Genomic DNA, 16,392 nt, shown 5'->3' on the forward strand with positions numbered 1-16,392 from the left:
GGAGGCAGCGGTAGGGAACGATAACGCAACAGCTAGCGAGCGGCCCGTGGGAGGGGACGAGAGCACGAAGATAAAAGCTGATTGCGAAGCGAAAAAGGAGCGACACCTGCCCTCCACTCACCGGTCTCGAGGACCCATCGGAGGTGGAGAAGATCGACGAGGATAACAAAAGAGGAGCCGACGACAGTGGAGGCACGAGTTCGGGAAGGAGAGGCAGAGGAGCTCCCACAGCGCTCCGTGCTTCCGCCACGCACTACTTCCCACACTATAGAACAACGATTTACGACGACAACCGGCGCAGTGAAGCCTTACCAACCGCTGTGCCGACGATAATAACGCCCATTTGAGTTACTGCGAACGGGTCGTTTCATCATTAACCCCGCGCTTTATTAATTTATTACTAGTGCATCAGCTACGTACGTCAGGATTTCATAATATCAATCCGCCAGGTCGTGACCCCCCCGCTACCACCATCTTAAAAAAAAAAAAAAAAAAAACGTTCACCCTTACATAATTTTAAGTAAATTTTTTCATTATTATTTTAGACTGTTTATCGTATGTGTTTTCTGACAAAGCGGATGTGAATACTTGTGCATAAAATCGATGTGCATACGAAAATAGATCTTTTTGGTGTGCCTGTTGTCATGGTAACCACTAAGCGTCAAAACATGGCGTCTCTGCTGCGTGAGATACTGTTTGAAACCGCTGCACAAGGTCCGCCTCCCTCTAAAGACTTCTACCAGTTTGTTATCACACAAAAGGAGGTATTTAGAAGTACATGAAATAATAATTTCTCTGGAATTACTACAAGGGACAAAAATTTAAATGTGGTGGTCAATTTTTATATCACCTGCATTGCAAAAAACAGTTGTCTGTCATATCCGATCAGCGAAATGGATGTGACGTGATGTTAAATATCTTGTCATCAGTCATAATAACATAACAAAAATATTCATGCATGATGTTTCCTGACCCTTAATTACCGACAGGTTATATGGAGGTGGTGGAAGATTTCGGTCCGGTCTGAATTCAGAGGAGCTCCACCTGGAGAGATAAAACTGCTCCACAATGACTTTTTGAATGATGCGAGGTTGCAGGGTGAAGATCCCAGCGTTCGTTATTCCTCAGATAAATCATGTAAGCTGAGTTGTAATGACGTCATGATACATATATGTGAATGTGATTCGTGATTTTAGAGCAGCTGGCTGCAGTGTTCGGCGCCAGGGTTCTGGACTACACTTTGGCTCTGTGTGGAGGGCATGTTGACTATCTGGAACGTTTACCTGACAAGCTGCTCCTTGAAATCCTTTCCTACATCTCCTTACAGGACATTGGCCACCTCAGCCAAACCTCAAGTAGGTTTAGGAAGGTTAGAACGATACCCTGTCCTTTTCTCCTCTGCTTCTTGAGGAAAATTAAGGTTGCATGTCAATCAGATCATATGTAACTGATGCTTCAAAAACATTGTAAGAATGTAGTGAGTTACTATTAGTGGTTGCAGCAAATGAAAGCATCACTATTGCTCATAAACGAACCTTTAATAAGTATTATACAGCAGGTTGTAACTTGTCCTGCATGATGTGCTACAGAAATGATAAAGTATGGTATGTATTTTTATTAATCTGTTAATGTGCATGTGTGCCCAGCTGTGTAACTCGGAGAGATCTGGAGGCAGGCTGTGAAGGGTCACTGTGATATGATAACTGAAGACATGGAGATGCTGGCGAATGTCATGGGATGGAAGAACATCTTCTTTAAGTTTTACTATAATAAAGAACATGACAGCACGGCCTATCCTGCAGAGGAAGAAGATAAAGCCAATACTGAATCTCCATGAGCTATTAAAACCACTCTCAGTCAACCAAAAAGACAATCATATGATCTTAAAGTGTTAATTAAATTATATAGGTTTTTTTTTTTTTTTTTGCTTGCTGGTATTGAGAAAAAAGTTTTTGAAAAATTCTAATTTAGACAAGTTGTGCTGTGCTATGACCACCAAAGTATTAAATATTCAAGTGTTAATTTTATCTTTTTTAAATGTATGTACTCCATAACTATTCATGTAACTCGTAAGTGTTATGTATGAGTCACTGTTTCTGTCTGTCACCCGACACCGCTATGTTTTGTCGCACTCTAAGCGCACGTCGCTGCCTAGTCTAGTGGTCACTGTGTTGGCTCTTTTTCAGTAACTGCAACGTGGAAAGTGACCAGCAGATGGCGCAAGTTAATAAAGTGAGTGAATGTGCAAAACCAAATGAATACTGTGTCTGGATCATGAAATCCAGTAAGCCTTGTGCGGGTTGTACTATCATTTGGCCTGTGGGTGGCGACAAGTGGGGGGTGGGGGGGTTGATGTTAGTTATTATTAATGTCTTGTTTATTGAACTGTTGTATTAAAAGTAATACCACATTCACATTATTCATACTAGTAATACCATATACAGTGCTATTAGTATTACTGACTATTAGCAGGCAGCCTGATATTGCTTTAACTATGAAACTGGAACATTTATAACACGTCCAGGCTTGCCATTTGCCTTTTCAGTTAGAACCTCCATTTCTTGTATGAATGTTAGTCAGAGTGATTTTTTATATTTTTTTTTTGTGATCTTGTTTACCCAGAAGTTCATAAAAAATCATAAAAAAAATATAAGGATTTAATTATTAAGGTCATAATTCACAAACACTATTCTAATCTAAGACTATTTGGCCCGAGTGTTTGAAACTGTCATACAAAATTACTACTCATGAAAACACAAATTTGTTAACTAGAGTTCTGACTCAAAACTATTACTGAACCAGCCCTTGTAAAAAGTAACAAATACATACAGATTTTTTTTTTTTTTTTACTTTGTTATTAAGAAACGCACAGACAGACACACACTTGTTTAACATACACGTTGTCACAACAAAACCTGCGGATTGATTGCAACTGATTTGAGAAGAATGGCCTGGTTTTCATGCAACTGGATTTTTGTCTCAGAGGTATAGACTATGTGGCCAGTAGTCCAAGTCTGCCCTACTAATAACTTAATGACAAACATTAAGACATACAGAGAACACTGTTTAAAAATCAGTAGTCCAAGTCTGCCCTACTAATAACTTAATGACAAACATTAAGACATACAGAGAACACTGTTTAAAAATATATAAAAAGTTTTTTGTATAATGAAACATTAGCCTTATTAAATGAACTACTATTTATAAGCTTTTTTCCCTTATGGGGCCTGAAAACGGAGGAATTTTGGTCAATATTGGTAACTAAACAATATTTTGCAAAATGTGTGTTTTTGTGCTGGCATTTTGGGCTGGTTTAGAAACTGTGATTGATAAATAAATATGATATTAAAAACCACCCGTTAGGTGTCAGCAAAGTCCCTGTTTTAATAATTGATTCATTGAATCATTCAAATCAAAACGATTCCTTCAAAACGGCTGATTCAATTAGAAGCAAAACAAGGCTATGTTCCAGTTCACTTTTAGACATGCATTGGCCAACTTCCCTAAGCACTTCCCCTCCGGGGATCCCCGCCGCCATTTTGAAGTGCGTTCCACTCTGGTGTGCCTCACACATCCTGAAAGGCGAAGCTGTGGGCTCTATTGATCGCACCCGGTGGCTGGTTGCAGTACAGGTCATAAACCCTGCCCTCTCCATGTAGACGAATGGGACTTGAGTCACTTCCAATACAATTTTCCGCTGATGTATGTTCAATTGTACGTTTTTGTGATAAGTTTGATTTTAGCTAGTAATATGATGATGCTACCAAAATCGGGGCGTGTCATTATGGTTGATTGGGTCCACGGGAGTTTGATACCGTGGCTCTACCTCTGGACACTACTGCGCAGACTCTGGCTCCAAACGAATCTCTACTGCGCAGACTCTGGCTCCAAATGACGTAATTTACACAAGATGGCAGCGGCCATACATGAGATGCTTTGGCTTCACTTTTCTTTAGGGGAAAGAAGTGGAGACGCGTTGTCCATCTTTTTTACAGTCTATGGTTGTCATTCGTCAAGTGGACGAGGGAAGTCTACATGGAGATACCCTCGACCCCTTAATTTTGACAGAGGGAGTGAGTCTGCTTCATATGCACACTTCAGGCCACTCTATAGACCACAATGCAACACGGCTATGACGTCATAGCAGATCGCGTTTAATTTATGCCCACCACAAAGAACTCTATAATATATAATATATTTTTTATATTTATAACAGTCCAAAGATACCTATATACATATAGAATGCTGCACCAAAATTATTCGTAAGGGGAAAAATGTAAACAATAAACCAACTCCATAACGGATTCTAAGTGATCAAGGGCTTAGGAAATTCAATTCAGTCCATGCCAAGGGTTCGCCAGTAGTGGGCACTCATGCAATGTAATCAATGATGTACATCCGAGTTAACAAGAGGGAGGGTAGTTAGCGAGTGAAGGGCATAAAAAAAGTGGACTGGAATGCAGCCGAAGTAACCTGAACCCACTGAACCACTGGCTCACTCAGTTCATTCAAAAACAGATTAATTCAAGGAACAAAACACTGTGTTGCTATGCACTGTTGTATAAAATTAATAGCACATTGTTCTATTTTAGAAAAGTACATTGCATGCTCAGTGAATATAGAAACAAAATGGTCACTGGGCTTCATCGCGCAGTGAATGCTTTTTGACACTCAAGACATGTTTTTTGGATGTTTGTTTGCAAAGTCGATAATGTTGGCTCTCGTATCATCTCTTAGTCCCTCACAGTCACACAGGCCTACACAGCACAACAACATTATGTCAGGAGAATGTCTTTAAAACTTATACCGTCTGTTGTCTTCTTTTTAAAGAACTTCAAAAGTTGCGCTTGAAACATTTTGCGCGAAAAATTGTGCGCAGCTTGTTACAGTACCAAGTCATTGTCATTTTTTCATCCAGGGGATCAAGACTTTGTCTTGATTATTGTTTATATGTGAATAAAAATCTAAATTAATCTAGTCTAAAAGTCGAAATTTTCACTTTTGTGTATACTATACACGATGCATACTGCTACATTTTGCATCGTGATATATAGTGACACAATGTACTATTACAGTCCTAATATAGAACCCTTCTTGAGAGAGAGAAAAAAAAAGATATACAAAAGAAACACGACAGGGAAGAAAACTGCATTTTCATTCTCTTATTTTGTTCATTGACAACTGTAATGCTATTTATGAGTTTATCTCTCTAAAAGGGTAAACATTGAGCCTACCAAGTGCCCTAAAAATATTAAGGCGCGGTGTGCTCAGATGTAAATTTCTTTCCACCTCAACCAATAGCAACAGTTGGGGGCGTGGATACTAGGGTTGTGTATCACCAACAGTGAGTACATTTACATGGACAACAATACTCCAATTATAATACGATTAAGACAATACTCTGATTAAGAAATCTACCATGTAAACATAGATTTTTGATTACCTTAATCTGGCTAAAGTCATAATCGAAGTAAACAGAAATCAAATTAAGACGTGTGGAGTATTCCTATTTTAGTTGCAGAATAGACATATAAACAACTCAATCACATTATTACCATCGTGTAGGACTTTTCGCCACATTTTGCGACAGGATACACACACAGCAGTGGTCAACCATTTGATGGCAAATAAAAGAGCTTCAACACCCACCGTCGTCTGTATGAACGTACAATTAATTAACTGCACTTGAAGCTTTCATAAAAATAAAAATTATAAATGAAACACCAAAAACTGTATATGGCATCATAACAAAGACAAACTGTATGTTTATATGTGAAATTCCGGAGGAGACGTCGGATGGCGTCGCGTGGTGACATAATGACGTGTGCCATTAATCAAACTATGTACTATAACATTCAAAACGGGAACATGAAAGGAATATTCTAAAAGTAACTCATTGTAAAGTAAAGTACAGCTTGCCAAGTTTTATAGTAATGGGAAATCAGACTGGTGCTCCTTCCACCAGATGAGTGGATTTCCTGTAAGTGGTAATGCCTCTGTATCGCTGTATTTCCTGCATCTCCAAATAAGTCCTCAAGAGTACAAGAGTCCACTTTTCTTCTCATGCAGGGTGGGGACAGATCTGTCTCAGCATGCTTTCTGTTCTGTTCTTCTTCATTATTCTGGTTCTGAAATAATTATAACATGACATTGTAATTAATAACTTCTACAGATCTCATGTAGCCCACATTAATAAAAACATAATAAACACTAAATATTTTCAGTTGATCTCCAACAAAATATTTTTAATGTGTAGATAGATAAAAACACATATGTGAAGTGTAAAAGAACCTATAAAATCAAGTGATAAGACAATAACTAGCATAATAATATAGCTGATATAATGAACATACCTATTTTTCTGACAGTCTAACTTACCCTTGCAAAGTGAAGTCTGTGATGCCTCCATTTTTTCATTTTGGGTTAGACATCCTGTCTGTTTTCCTCCTCCAAGAAGGGCTGTGCTTTAAAGCATGGATCCAACGCTGAGGTCATGTTTCAGAAAAGCCATTTCACGCTCATCTCTTTTCTCCAGATCTCCAGCCACAGCAATCTTAATGTCCCATGCCACTGCCGAGTCAGTGTTTTCAATCCGAGTGCCGCTACTTAACTGAGCACACAAAGGTGTGATGATTGAAACGATAGGGGTTTTTTCTCATCGGACATAATGTGCAATTGCCAATTTAAGATGCTTCAGTGCATTTATTACATCTTCAGCACAAAGTTATGTCTGCTTCAGTGTCTACAGATCTTCAGCATTTTTTCCGCACTGCAGCTGAGACAAAGTAATGCAGTGCAAATTGCAGGCTGTTGTTCTATGAATCGCTCCAACATTTCATGTGCGCTGTTCCACCTCGTGAAGACATCGGTCATCAGCTTATGCTCAGGAAGGCCAAGTAACTTTCGCTTCTCATGAAGAACATGGCAGGCGATTGTACTTTTCCTAAAAAATGTTGTGGTGCTCTGAACACTTCAAGTAACTTTCGCTTCTCATGAAGACTTCCAAGCCTGTTGAAGCAGCCAGGTTCAGACAGTGCACAAAGCATCACCTGAACTAATTTGGCTATTTCTGCAGCTACTGGCTATTATGCATTATCACTAGAACTGGATCTTGGTTGATTTTTATATTTTTGGTGTTGGTTGCTCGCAGGAAATCATGATATTTTTCTCTGTAGATAATAATGGCAGTACGTCTTGTTTAACTTCATCACACAAATGATGAATTGCAGTTTCAACGTGGCTCACACTCGTGAAGCAATTGTCTGAGGGCGTTATTCTTGACAGCGCTGTATGGCCGTAAATCCTGACATATGAAACGCATTAAAGCATTTGTTATCTTCTGAGAGCACTGAGATGTGGATGGGAGTTTTGAGTTAAAAACATCAGGCAAGGTTGGCTTGCGTCACTCCCAGATCATCGAAAATGGGCAAAAAGGCGGGAGCTGTTTGCTGAAGCCACGCCAACCTAGCTCGACGGCAGTGACAGCAGCAGCAATCCACCTGTCACTCAAGTGGCCACACCCTTAATTATGCAGAAATTTAAGGCTTAATATAATTTAAACGGATAAGTTACAAAAAAAAATCACCCCCCTCACAGTTGCCATGAAGGGCAAAATTAGCTATATAGAATAAAATAAGTTTTTGTACCAGGCTGTAAACCTGGGCATTTTAACATGGGGAGTCTATGGGATTGACTCCCTTTTGGAGCCAGCCTCTAGCGGCCAGTCGATGAATTGCAGTTTTAGTCACTTCACTGTTGTGGCTTTTCTAGTATGTGGTGTGACGGATGCTGGCTGGCCTAGATAATGTCTCATTATATGCAGAGAGAATTTTAAGAGATGTTTGTCATGTTGCTGGAATACTTAAAGTTAGCTTTGCAGTTCTTGCATATGGCATGACTCATGTCTAATGTCTCCCCCCCCCCAGTTGAGTGTAAAACCCAAAATTGTCCCATGTGATTGATTTTAATTTTGTCGGCGGTGGCACAATCCTCTGATCTATTTTGAATTGTCCATTGCTGCTCACGTTGCTAAAATGGCCACTCAAGTCATGTGATGCGGCAGTATCGATACAGCAGCAGCTGCATCACGGGCATCACGGGCTGCATGCTTTCATGTTGTCATGTCTTGTGTTAACATGCGGCTTATGAGTTTTCTCATTAGCTGCGTGTTCTTGCCTTGTTTTGTTCAAGCACATGGCTTGTGAATGTTTTGCTGGCCATGTGCTTGTGTTTTTGTTTTGTGTGAGCACATGGCTTTTGTCCTTGTTTTCTGTGTGCCATGTGCTCTCATGTCTATTGTCTTGACTCCTCACATCTTATTTCCTGATTATTGTTTCAGTTGCCTTACCTATCCTCCCTCGTTACCCTCCCCATTTGCTCCCTATTTATTCTCCTTGTGTTTGTTGTCCTTTCCCAGGTGTCATCGAATGTTCAAGATTCAAGATTTTTATTTGTCACTGTGATGAGTGGGGTGGGGCCGAGAGCCGTGGAAATGGAGCGAGGCCGGTGGAGTGATTTGGGAAATGAGCGACACTTGCTCCACTCACCAGTCTCGAGTCCCACGGAGGAGATCGGAAGGATACAAAAAAGGAGCGACGACAGTGAAGGACGAGAGAGGACCAGGCCTGGGCTTTATTTTGTGTTTGGTTTTTGTTCGCCCGCGGCAGTCAACCGTGAGGGGCTGTCACGCTGTTTTATGTTTATTTGGTTATTAAAGTTTTTATTTGAGTGTCCGCCGGTTCCCGCCTCCTTCTTCCCATGATTATGGAGTTTTTATATTGTTACGCTGGTGCCAAAACCTGGGAGGAAGGAGGGACGTGCTGCCGAAGATCCCTCGCCGCTGGGGTGAATCCGCGGTGCCATCGAGCAGGGCGAAAGAGGCGAGGCGGTGGGCTGGAGTGAGTTGCCGGGAACGGACGAACTCGCTGCCGGCCGCCCGCGATGTGGAGGGGCAGCTGCCGTCCGTGAGGAAGCAGAGGAGTCAGCGCTGTTCGCCAGGGGGCCGGAGCCTGCTGGCATCCGCCAGAATGGGGAGGAGCAGGGAACGGGGGACTCCTGCTGGCTGCCCGAAAGCGGAGGAGCCGTCACCGTCCACTGGGCGGCAGAGGAGTGTCGTGCTGTCCACCGAGGGCCATCCAGTGCCACCGCCAGGCACCGCGGAAGAGTTCACCCAGCTGGTGGAGGGCCGAGCAGCAGCGTGTCAGGGAACCGGAACAAATTTTTTTTTTCTCCTCTCTCCCCTCTCTCATCTCTGTCGCTCCTCATCCTTCCATCTCCTTTTCTCTTGTCTCGTCTGTCTGTCCTTACCCCCAGGTTCCCACAGCCACAGTGAACGTTCCCCCCGGACCCCCCCGGAGAGGAGCGCAGTCTCATGGGTATGTGACGAGTGGGGCCGGGCCGAGAGCTGTGGGGAACGAAGCGAGGCCAGTGGAGTGATTTGGAAATGAGTGACACCTGCTCCACTCACCGGTCTCGAGTCCCACGGAGGAGATCGGAAGGATACAAAAGAGGAGCGACGACAGTGAAGGACGAGAGAGGAGCAGGCCTGGGTTTTATTTTGTGTTTGGTTTTTGTTTGCGCGCAGCGGTAGATGTTGGGGGGATGTTGCGCTGTTTTATTTTTATTTGGTTATTAAAGTTTTATTTGAGTGTCCGCTGGTTCCCGCCTCCTTCTTTCCATGATTATGTTACAGTCACATACATGGTTATACGGAGAGCATATGACCAGCAATGAAATGTAAGTCAGGTCCGCTCCATGCACAGTGCAATTATTAAAGAACACAAACACAAGAAAAATTATTAAAGAACACAAACACAAGAAAAATTATACAAAAAAATAAATAAATTATAAAAAATGTGCAGGACAATATACTGTAGACTTAATAAATATTAAGATGTAAATATTAAGTATTTACATAGCAGCAATAGAGGTAAAAAAGTAAATAAATAAAAATAAAAATTATAGAAATTGCTGTGTGCAAGTGTCAATGTCAGTATATTAAGTATCTTACTGATAATTAAGTGAAGTCATGTAGAGTTTAAGAGACTGAGTATGAGTTTAGGAGTGTTACGACCTGCTTTTCTTGTAGTGTCGTGGTGTGTGTGTGTACTTTCTCCTCCCTCTTACTCTCTCTGGTATCTGATAGGATGCCCGCTGATGGGATGTATGGTCGCCATTGGTGGTGGAGACAAGGTGTGGTCTTTAAAAGGACGAGGAGCTCATTGTTGGTTCGGACGCGGTTGGGTTGAGAGCTCCTGGATCCCTTCTCCGGCCGATGATCAAATTTGTCACTTTCAAGTGTAGTGTACAATCTATTGATCACGTTCTTTCCTTTTCAACCTTGTGTACTAAGATCATGGAGCCAAGGGGTGTCCTGCCGATTTGTTTTGGCTAACTTGGTTGGGTTCTGTTTTGTGTTAGGAAGTTAGGGAAGTAAAATGTATTTTACTTTTGTTATTTGATGAGGTTAGTTATTACTTTTTTTCTTTCTAGATTTGTTTTGTTTGTTGTTTTGGCCTTTGGGACACCCTGGAGAGATGCTCTTTGTTTCACTTGTTGGTTTTAAATAAATCTAATTACTTATTCTGATTAACATCGTGTACCTGTTTGATTATCGACCGGAGTGATTCGTACTTGGGATTCCATCACCACAACCCAGTCTTATTATTATGCCCTGTTAAGAGTTTTTCCTAATACCCCTAGGCGCGGGGCGTAATAAGGAGCCTGATGGCCTGGGGGAAGAAGCTCCTCCTAAGTCTCTCAGTTTTTGCCATCAGGCCATGGAAGCGCTTACCAGATGGTAGCAAAATGAAAAGAGTTACTAGGGTGATTTGTGTCCTTAATTATTTTAACAGCTCTGCTTTTGCAGCGTTTGAGGTAGATGTCCTGCAGAGAGGGGAGAGCAAACCCTGAGATGCACTCTGCTAAGCACACAACTCTCTGCAGGGCTTTGCGGTCTTGACTGGAGCTGTTCCCATACCACACTGAGATACACTGAGTCAATACACTCTATGGCCCCTGAATAGAAAGTTTTCAGGATTGCTGGTGAGACCCTGAATTTCCTCAGCTGACACAGATGGTACCGTCTTTGCCTGGCTTTCTTAACCTGAGTTTGAATGTGGGTAGTCCAAGTCAGGTACTTGAAGCTGCTCACCCTCTCCACAGGGGTCCCGCTGATCATAAGAGGAGTGTAAGCCTACTGCTGTCTCTTCCTGAAGTCCACAATCAACTCTTTAGATTTACTCACATTCAAAGAGAGACAATTGTCCTGGCACCATGATGTGAGTTTCTCTACCTCATCCAAGTATGCGGCTTCATTGTTGTTGGAAATGAGGCCCAGAACCACAGTATCATCAGCAAAAATTTGATTATAGAAGTGGAGCTGTGGGAAGACACGCAGTCATGTGTGTAGAGAGAGTAGAGCAGGGGAATCAGGACACAGCCCTGTGGAGCTCCCACATTCAGGGTGATGGAGTTGGTGGTGTACTGGCCTACTTTCACCACTTGAGGTCTGCCAGTGAGGAAATCAAAAATCCAGTTGCATAGTGAAGAATTCAGGCCGAGGTCCATGAGTTTAGAAGCTAGCTTGATGGGGACTATAATGAATTGTTAGTCTCACTAATGACACTGATTTACGACGTGGATGGATAAGAGCGCGCTCGTCCCGGTTGCGGGGACTCTTATTTTGACCGGAACGCAGCTCATACGGTGGGGTGCTTCAGAGTGCGTGCGCGCGCACCGCGATCCAGTCGCGCATCAGCCGTCATCTTCAGAGAGAACGAGCCGTGAAATTCCCTGACTAAATTCAGTTTTGATCTTCGTTATATTCCTATGAGTGTTTAAAGTTGTGTGCGTCCAGAGAGAAAGTGAGTACTATAGATTCCACTGTTACTCAAGCCGAGTTGATTACTGTTTGCTGAGATAGAGATGTGGAGAGAGTTATGACACGAAGTGGATGCTAATGTGAAGTATAGAAGTATTTGAGTTTCATCCAGTACAGTGTAATTATGTGTAATTGTGTATAATTATTATACATGTAAGCTGTGGATTATGTTTCATGTTCTGCTGTATTCAACGGCAACACTGTGTTGATGTTTGGGGAAGCCAATAGTTTTAATGCCATTTATGTTGTTATGAGTGTGATTGTGATAAGAAAGAAGCATTGTTTGTTAGAGCATATCTTTTATTTGTTTGTTACAGACCACACACTCATATGCTGACACTCCTCAGGACATACAGCAAAGACGATACCACTTAGTACCCATATACATGCTCATCTTCGATCTGTGCACAGAGAGCACTGTTTAATACAGCTCATTAGGATCTGGCTCCCCCTCTTCATATGCTTGTATAAATAAATCTGTTAAACTGGATTCCTTCTCCGACTTTGGTGTTCTTACCGACACACCCGGACCAGCTTCACCTCATTAGCAACAGCTAGCACCTTACAGTCCTTAGCCCCTCAGCTACTATAATATTGAAAGCTGAGCTATAGTCGATGAATAGCAGCCTTACATAGTTCCCATTGCTGCTGTCAATGTACGTGAGAGAAGAGTGCAGGATGTGAGAGATGGCATCTTCAGTGGATCTATTGGGGCGAACTGAAGACGGTCCAAAGTATCAAGGATGGAGGAGCAAATGTTGTTCTTTATAAGTTTCTCAAAGACCTTCACGACTGTTGACGTGAGGGCAACCGGACGATAGTCATTCAGGCAAGAGGGGTTATTGTTCTTAGGCACAGGGAGGTAGCAAGGGACTCATTAAAAATAGATGTAAACAAACCAGCAAGCTGATCGGCACAGGACCTCAGAACACGGCCAGAAATCCCATCAGGACCTGCTGCTTTCCTGATGTACACTCGCTTTAGAGTCCTCTGAACCTCGTCCTCAGACAGGGTGATCACATGATTATCGCTGCTCTAAGTGCCGCTTCCTGACATGCTGATCCGCAGACTCGCGTTGCCGCGGTTGCATTCAAAGCAGCCGTAGAAAGAGTTTAACTCGTCAGCCAGCGACAGTTCTGCTCTCACAGCTGCAGAGGATTTGTTTCCAAAGGCACAGTTGGTTCTTAGTCCTTGCCACATTCGTCGCACATTCGTTTAGTTGGAAATGGGACTCTATGCATTCCCTGTATCTGTGTTTTGCGGCTTTTACTGTCTGTCGGAGAGCATAGTACAATGTTTTGTACTCACTCATGTTCCCCAACATTAGAGCGAGGGGTTTTGTGTGGAGGTGTGTTTTTTTTTTGTGGGGTTGTTATTTTTATGTACAGTTTCTGTTTTTGGTTTGAGAAGGTCCTTATAGTTATTGTATCCGTAGCTTGCTCGGTTTGCGTGTTTACAAAGCTTAATGCTACATCCGTGTACTCGCTGATGTCAGAGGAACTCGTTCGGAACATGTCCCAGTCTACGTCATCAAGAGCCGAGTGTAGCATGGCTTCAGAGTGGGCTGACCAACGCGTCATTACCCTCTGCACCGGGGTGTTCTTGAACGAGCCTTTGTTCATATTCCGATGTGAGGAAAATGGCGGCATGGTCCGATTTGCCGAAAGCTGGTAGTGAGCGAGCTTTGTAGGGATTCTTAAACTGAGAGTAGAAATGATCCAGTGTATTCGGTCTTCTGGTTGGACAGGATACATGTTGGTATAAGTTCGGCATGACCTGCCTAAGGTTGGCTTGGGTAAAATCCCCAGCGATGATAAGAGCAGCGTCAGGATGTTTGTTGATGTAGCTGCTGAGCACATCGTGGAGCTTAGACAAAACCAAGCCGGTGTCAGCTTGTGGTGGGATGTCGATGAAAACTCCCGGGGCAGAAAGAATGGGCGGCAAATAATGGATAGATGTTTCAGATGAGATGGGCAGAAGCGCGACAGGGTGGAGATATTCCTGGGGTCACACCATTTCTTGTTAATCATGAAACACACTCCTCCACCTTTGGATTTACCGGCGTCGGCTGTTCTGTCCATCCGTAAAACAGAGAAGTTATCAGACGGCGTTACACCAGTGTCCGGGACCGAGGGCGTGAGCCATGTTTCAGACAAACAAAGGATGTTACAGTCCCTAATGTCCCATTGGAAACTTATCCTGGCTCTAAGATTGTCCATCTTATTCTCCAGAGACTGGACATTGGCGAGCAGAATGCTCGGCAGAGGTGGGCTGTGTGCTATTTTTCTCAGTCTGTTGTGAATCCCAGCATATTTCCCGCAGTGTTTCTTGATTCGTCGCCTCGGGTGGTTATTCAGGTGGCCATTGTTCATCTCAGCGTTCTGGAGAATCTCAGATGGCCACGATGGGTTGGAGGATAAAGTGTCCTGAAACAGGTTAGTGAAGTGGTATCCAATGTCCAAAAGTGTTCCTTTGTCGTAAGTGATCAGTGCAGACGGTATGTGTGTAAAAAGAGAGAGCAAAAGAAAGTACAAAAGTAAATAAAAACACAATCTAAGTGGAGCGACCTGGATGGCATCCGAACTCAGCAGCGCCATCTTGGACTGACCAAGTGTGTTGAGTGTGTTGTTTCAGTTGCCTTACCTGTCCTCCCTCGTTACCCTCCCCATTCGCTCCCTATTTATTCTCCTTGTGTTTGCTGTCCTTTGCCAGTTTGTCATCGAATGTTATGTGTGCCTTGTGTTCTGCCCTGCCTTGCCAAGCCATGACTTGTTGCCAGCTGTGTTTTCCCCCCACGGGTAGTTTTTGTTGTTGTTTTTGTTTTAGTTTAATAATAAAAGCCCAGGCTCCCTGGTCCATGCCTCTGGCCTCGCTCTGGCTGTCTGCCAGGGGTTCCTGTTAAGCCGGAGCCTCCCTGGTCTGTCCCTCCGGCCCCGCCTTGGCCATCTGCTTGGGTTCTTGTTCGGCCGGAGACTCCCTGCTCTGTCCCTCCGGCCCTGCCCTGGCCATCTGCTTGGGTTCCTGTTAGGCCAGAGCCTCCCTGGTTCATTCCTGCAGCTCCACCTTGGCCTCCTGCTCAGACTCCTGGACTGCCAGAGCCCTGTGGTCCATCCATCCGGCCCCGCCCTGGTTTTCTGCCAGGACCCCAAAACTGTCTGAGCCTCCCTAGCACAACCCTCCAGCCACTGCCTGGTCCCTCTAATGACTGTCGGGGCTTCCTTGCTGACACTGGCTTGGCTATACTCCCTCACTCCCCTCTTTGTCTCTGTGTTTTGATTTTCCTGTCTTGTGTTGTCTGTTGTTGTGTGTGTCGGTCTTGTGTTGTCATGTTTGTCCTGGTCTTGTGCTGTCATGTTCTTTTTGTTTTTTTTTTTGTCTGTTGTTGTGTGTGTCGGTCTTGTGTTGTCATGTTTGTCCTGGTCTTGTATGTTCCTATCAGCTGCGTGCTGTTATTCTCTTGTTACTTGTGCTGTGTAGCATGCAGCTTGTGTTTTTCATGGCCTGCGTGCTTTCATGTTGTCATGTCTTGTGTGAACACGCGGCTAAGTATTCTCATTAGCTGCGTGTTAGTGGCTTGTTTTGTTCAAACACATAGCTTGTGATTGTTTTGCTGGCCACGTGCTTGTGTTTTTGTTTTGTGTGAGCACATGGCTTTTGTCTTTGTTTTCTGTGTGCCATGTGCTCTCATGTCTATTCTCTTGGCCCCGCCCATATTGTTTCCTAATTATTGTTTCAGTTGCCTCACCTGTCCTCCCCCGTTACCTTCCTATTTTATTTCCCTATTTATTCTCCTTATGTTTGCAGACCCGTGCCAGTTCATCGTCGAATGTTGAGTGTGTGCCCTTGTGTCCTGCCCTGCCTTGCCAAGCCTTGTCTTGTTGCCAGCTGTTTGTGGTAGTTTTTGTTTTAGTTTATTAATAAAAGTCCATCTCCCATCTCCTGCACCATTGAGTCCTTGCCTCATCCCTAGACCTGGAAATAGCCTACCAAAAATATGCTGGGACAAACAACAGGATAAAACAAAGGTAAACACTCGCAGTGCTTTTACAAGATGGAAGAATTTGATGAAATGTTGGGGTTGCAATGGAGAGGCCAAACCTGTGGGGTTTCTTCTTGACAGGTAAGTTAACTTAAGTTTTGTCACGCGTTAGCACTTTACTGTCAAGTCACAGATAAAATAGTAAGATACTGAAAGGAGAAGAGTAATCGTAAATGCTGATTTATACTTCTGCGTCGGACCTACGCTGTAGCCTTTATGCCGCAGGCTATGCGTCAGTTTTCATTTATACTTCTGCGTTGTTGTCCATGTCGATGTGCAGTACACATGCAAAACGCTAGTCTGCAGTGTCCACGGGCATGTTGCTTGTGTTACCTGCAGTACCAAAACTACAAAAAGTAGACAACAACGGAACAGGAGAAGATACGGCATTCTTTCAGTCTCCACAAGGACTTGTACCATGGCAGATCAACATTGTTTGTCGCAGACAACTACTGAAATATATTGCTATGTA

General features: G+C 43.3%; 1 protein-coding gene and 1 long non-coding RNA gene across 2 annotated transcripts; both read left to right on the plus strand.

Annotated features, from left to right (window-relative positions):
• Positions 1–244: 244 nt before the first annotated feature.
• On the plus strand, positions 245–2,140 carry fbxo36a (F-box protein 36a). Its single transcript, XM_042743725.1, is given in 5 exon segments — positions 245–764; positions 990–1,098; positions 1,197–1,369; positions 1,647–1,656; positions 1,659–2,140. Coding segments are annotated over 5 exon segments (591 nt in total). The 5' UTR covers positions 245–644; the 3' UTR covers positions 1,838–2,140.
• Positions 2,141–11,764: 9,624 nt separating this feature from the next.
• LOC122140374 lies at positions 11,765–12,451 on the plus strand. Its single transcript, XR_006157023.1, has 2 exons — positions 11,765–11,864; positions 12,199–12,451. It is a non-coding gene; the product is annotated as an uncharacterized LOC122140374 (long non-coding RNA).
• The last annotated feature ends 3,941 nt before the right edge of the window (positions 12,452–16,392 follow it).

The sequence above is a fragment of the Cyprinus carpio genome, chromosome B18, assembly GCF_018340385.1.
Source record: "Cyprinus carpio isolate SPL01 chromosome B18, ASM1834038v1, whole genome shotgun sequence".
NCBI lineage: Eukaryota > Metazoa > Chordata > Actinopteri > Cypriniformes > Cyprinidae > Cyprinus > Cyprinus carpio.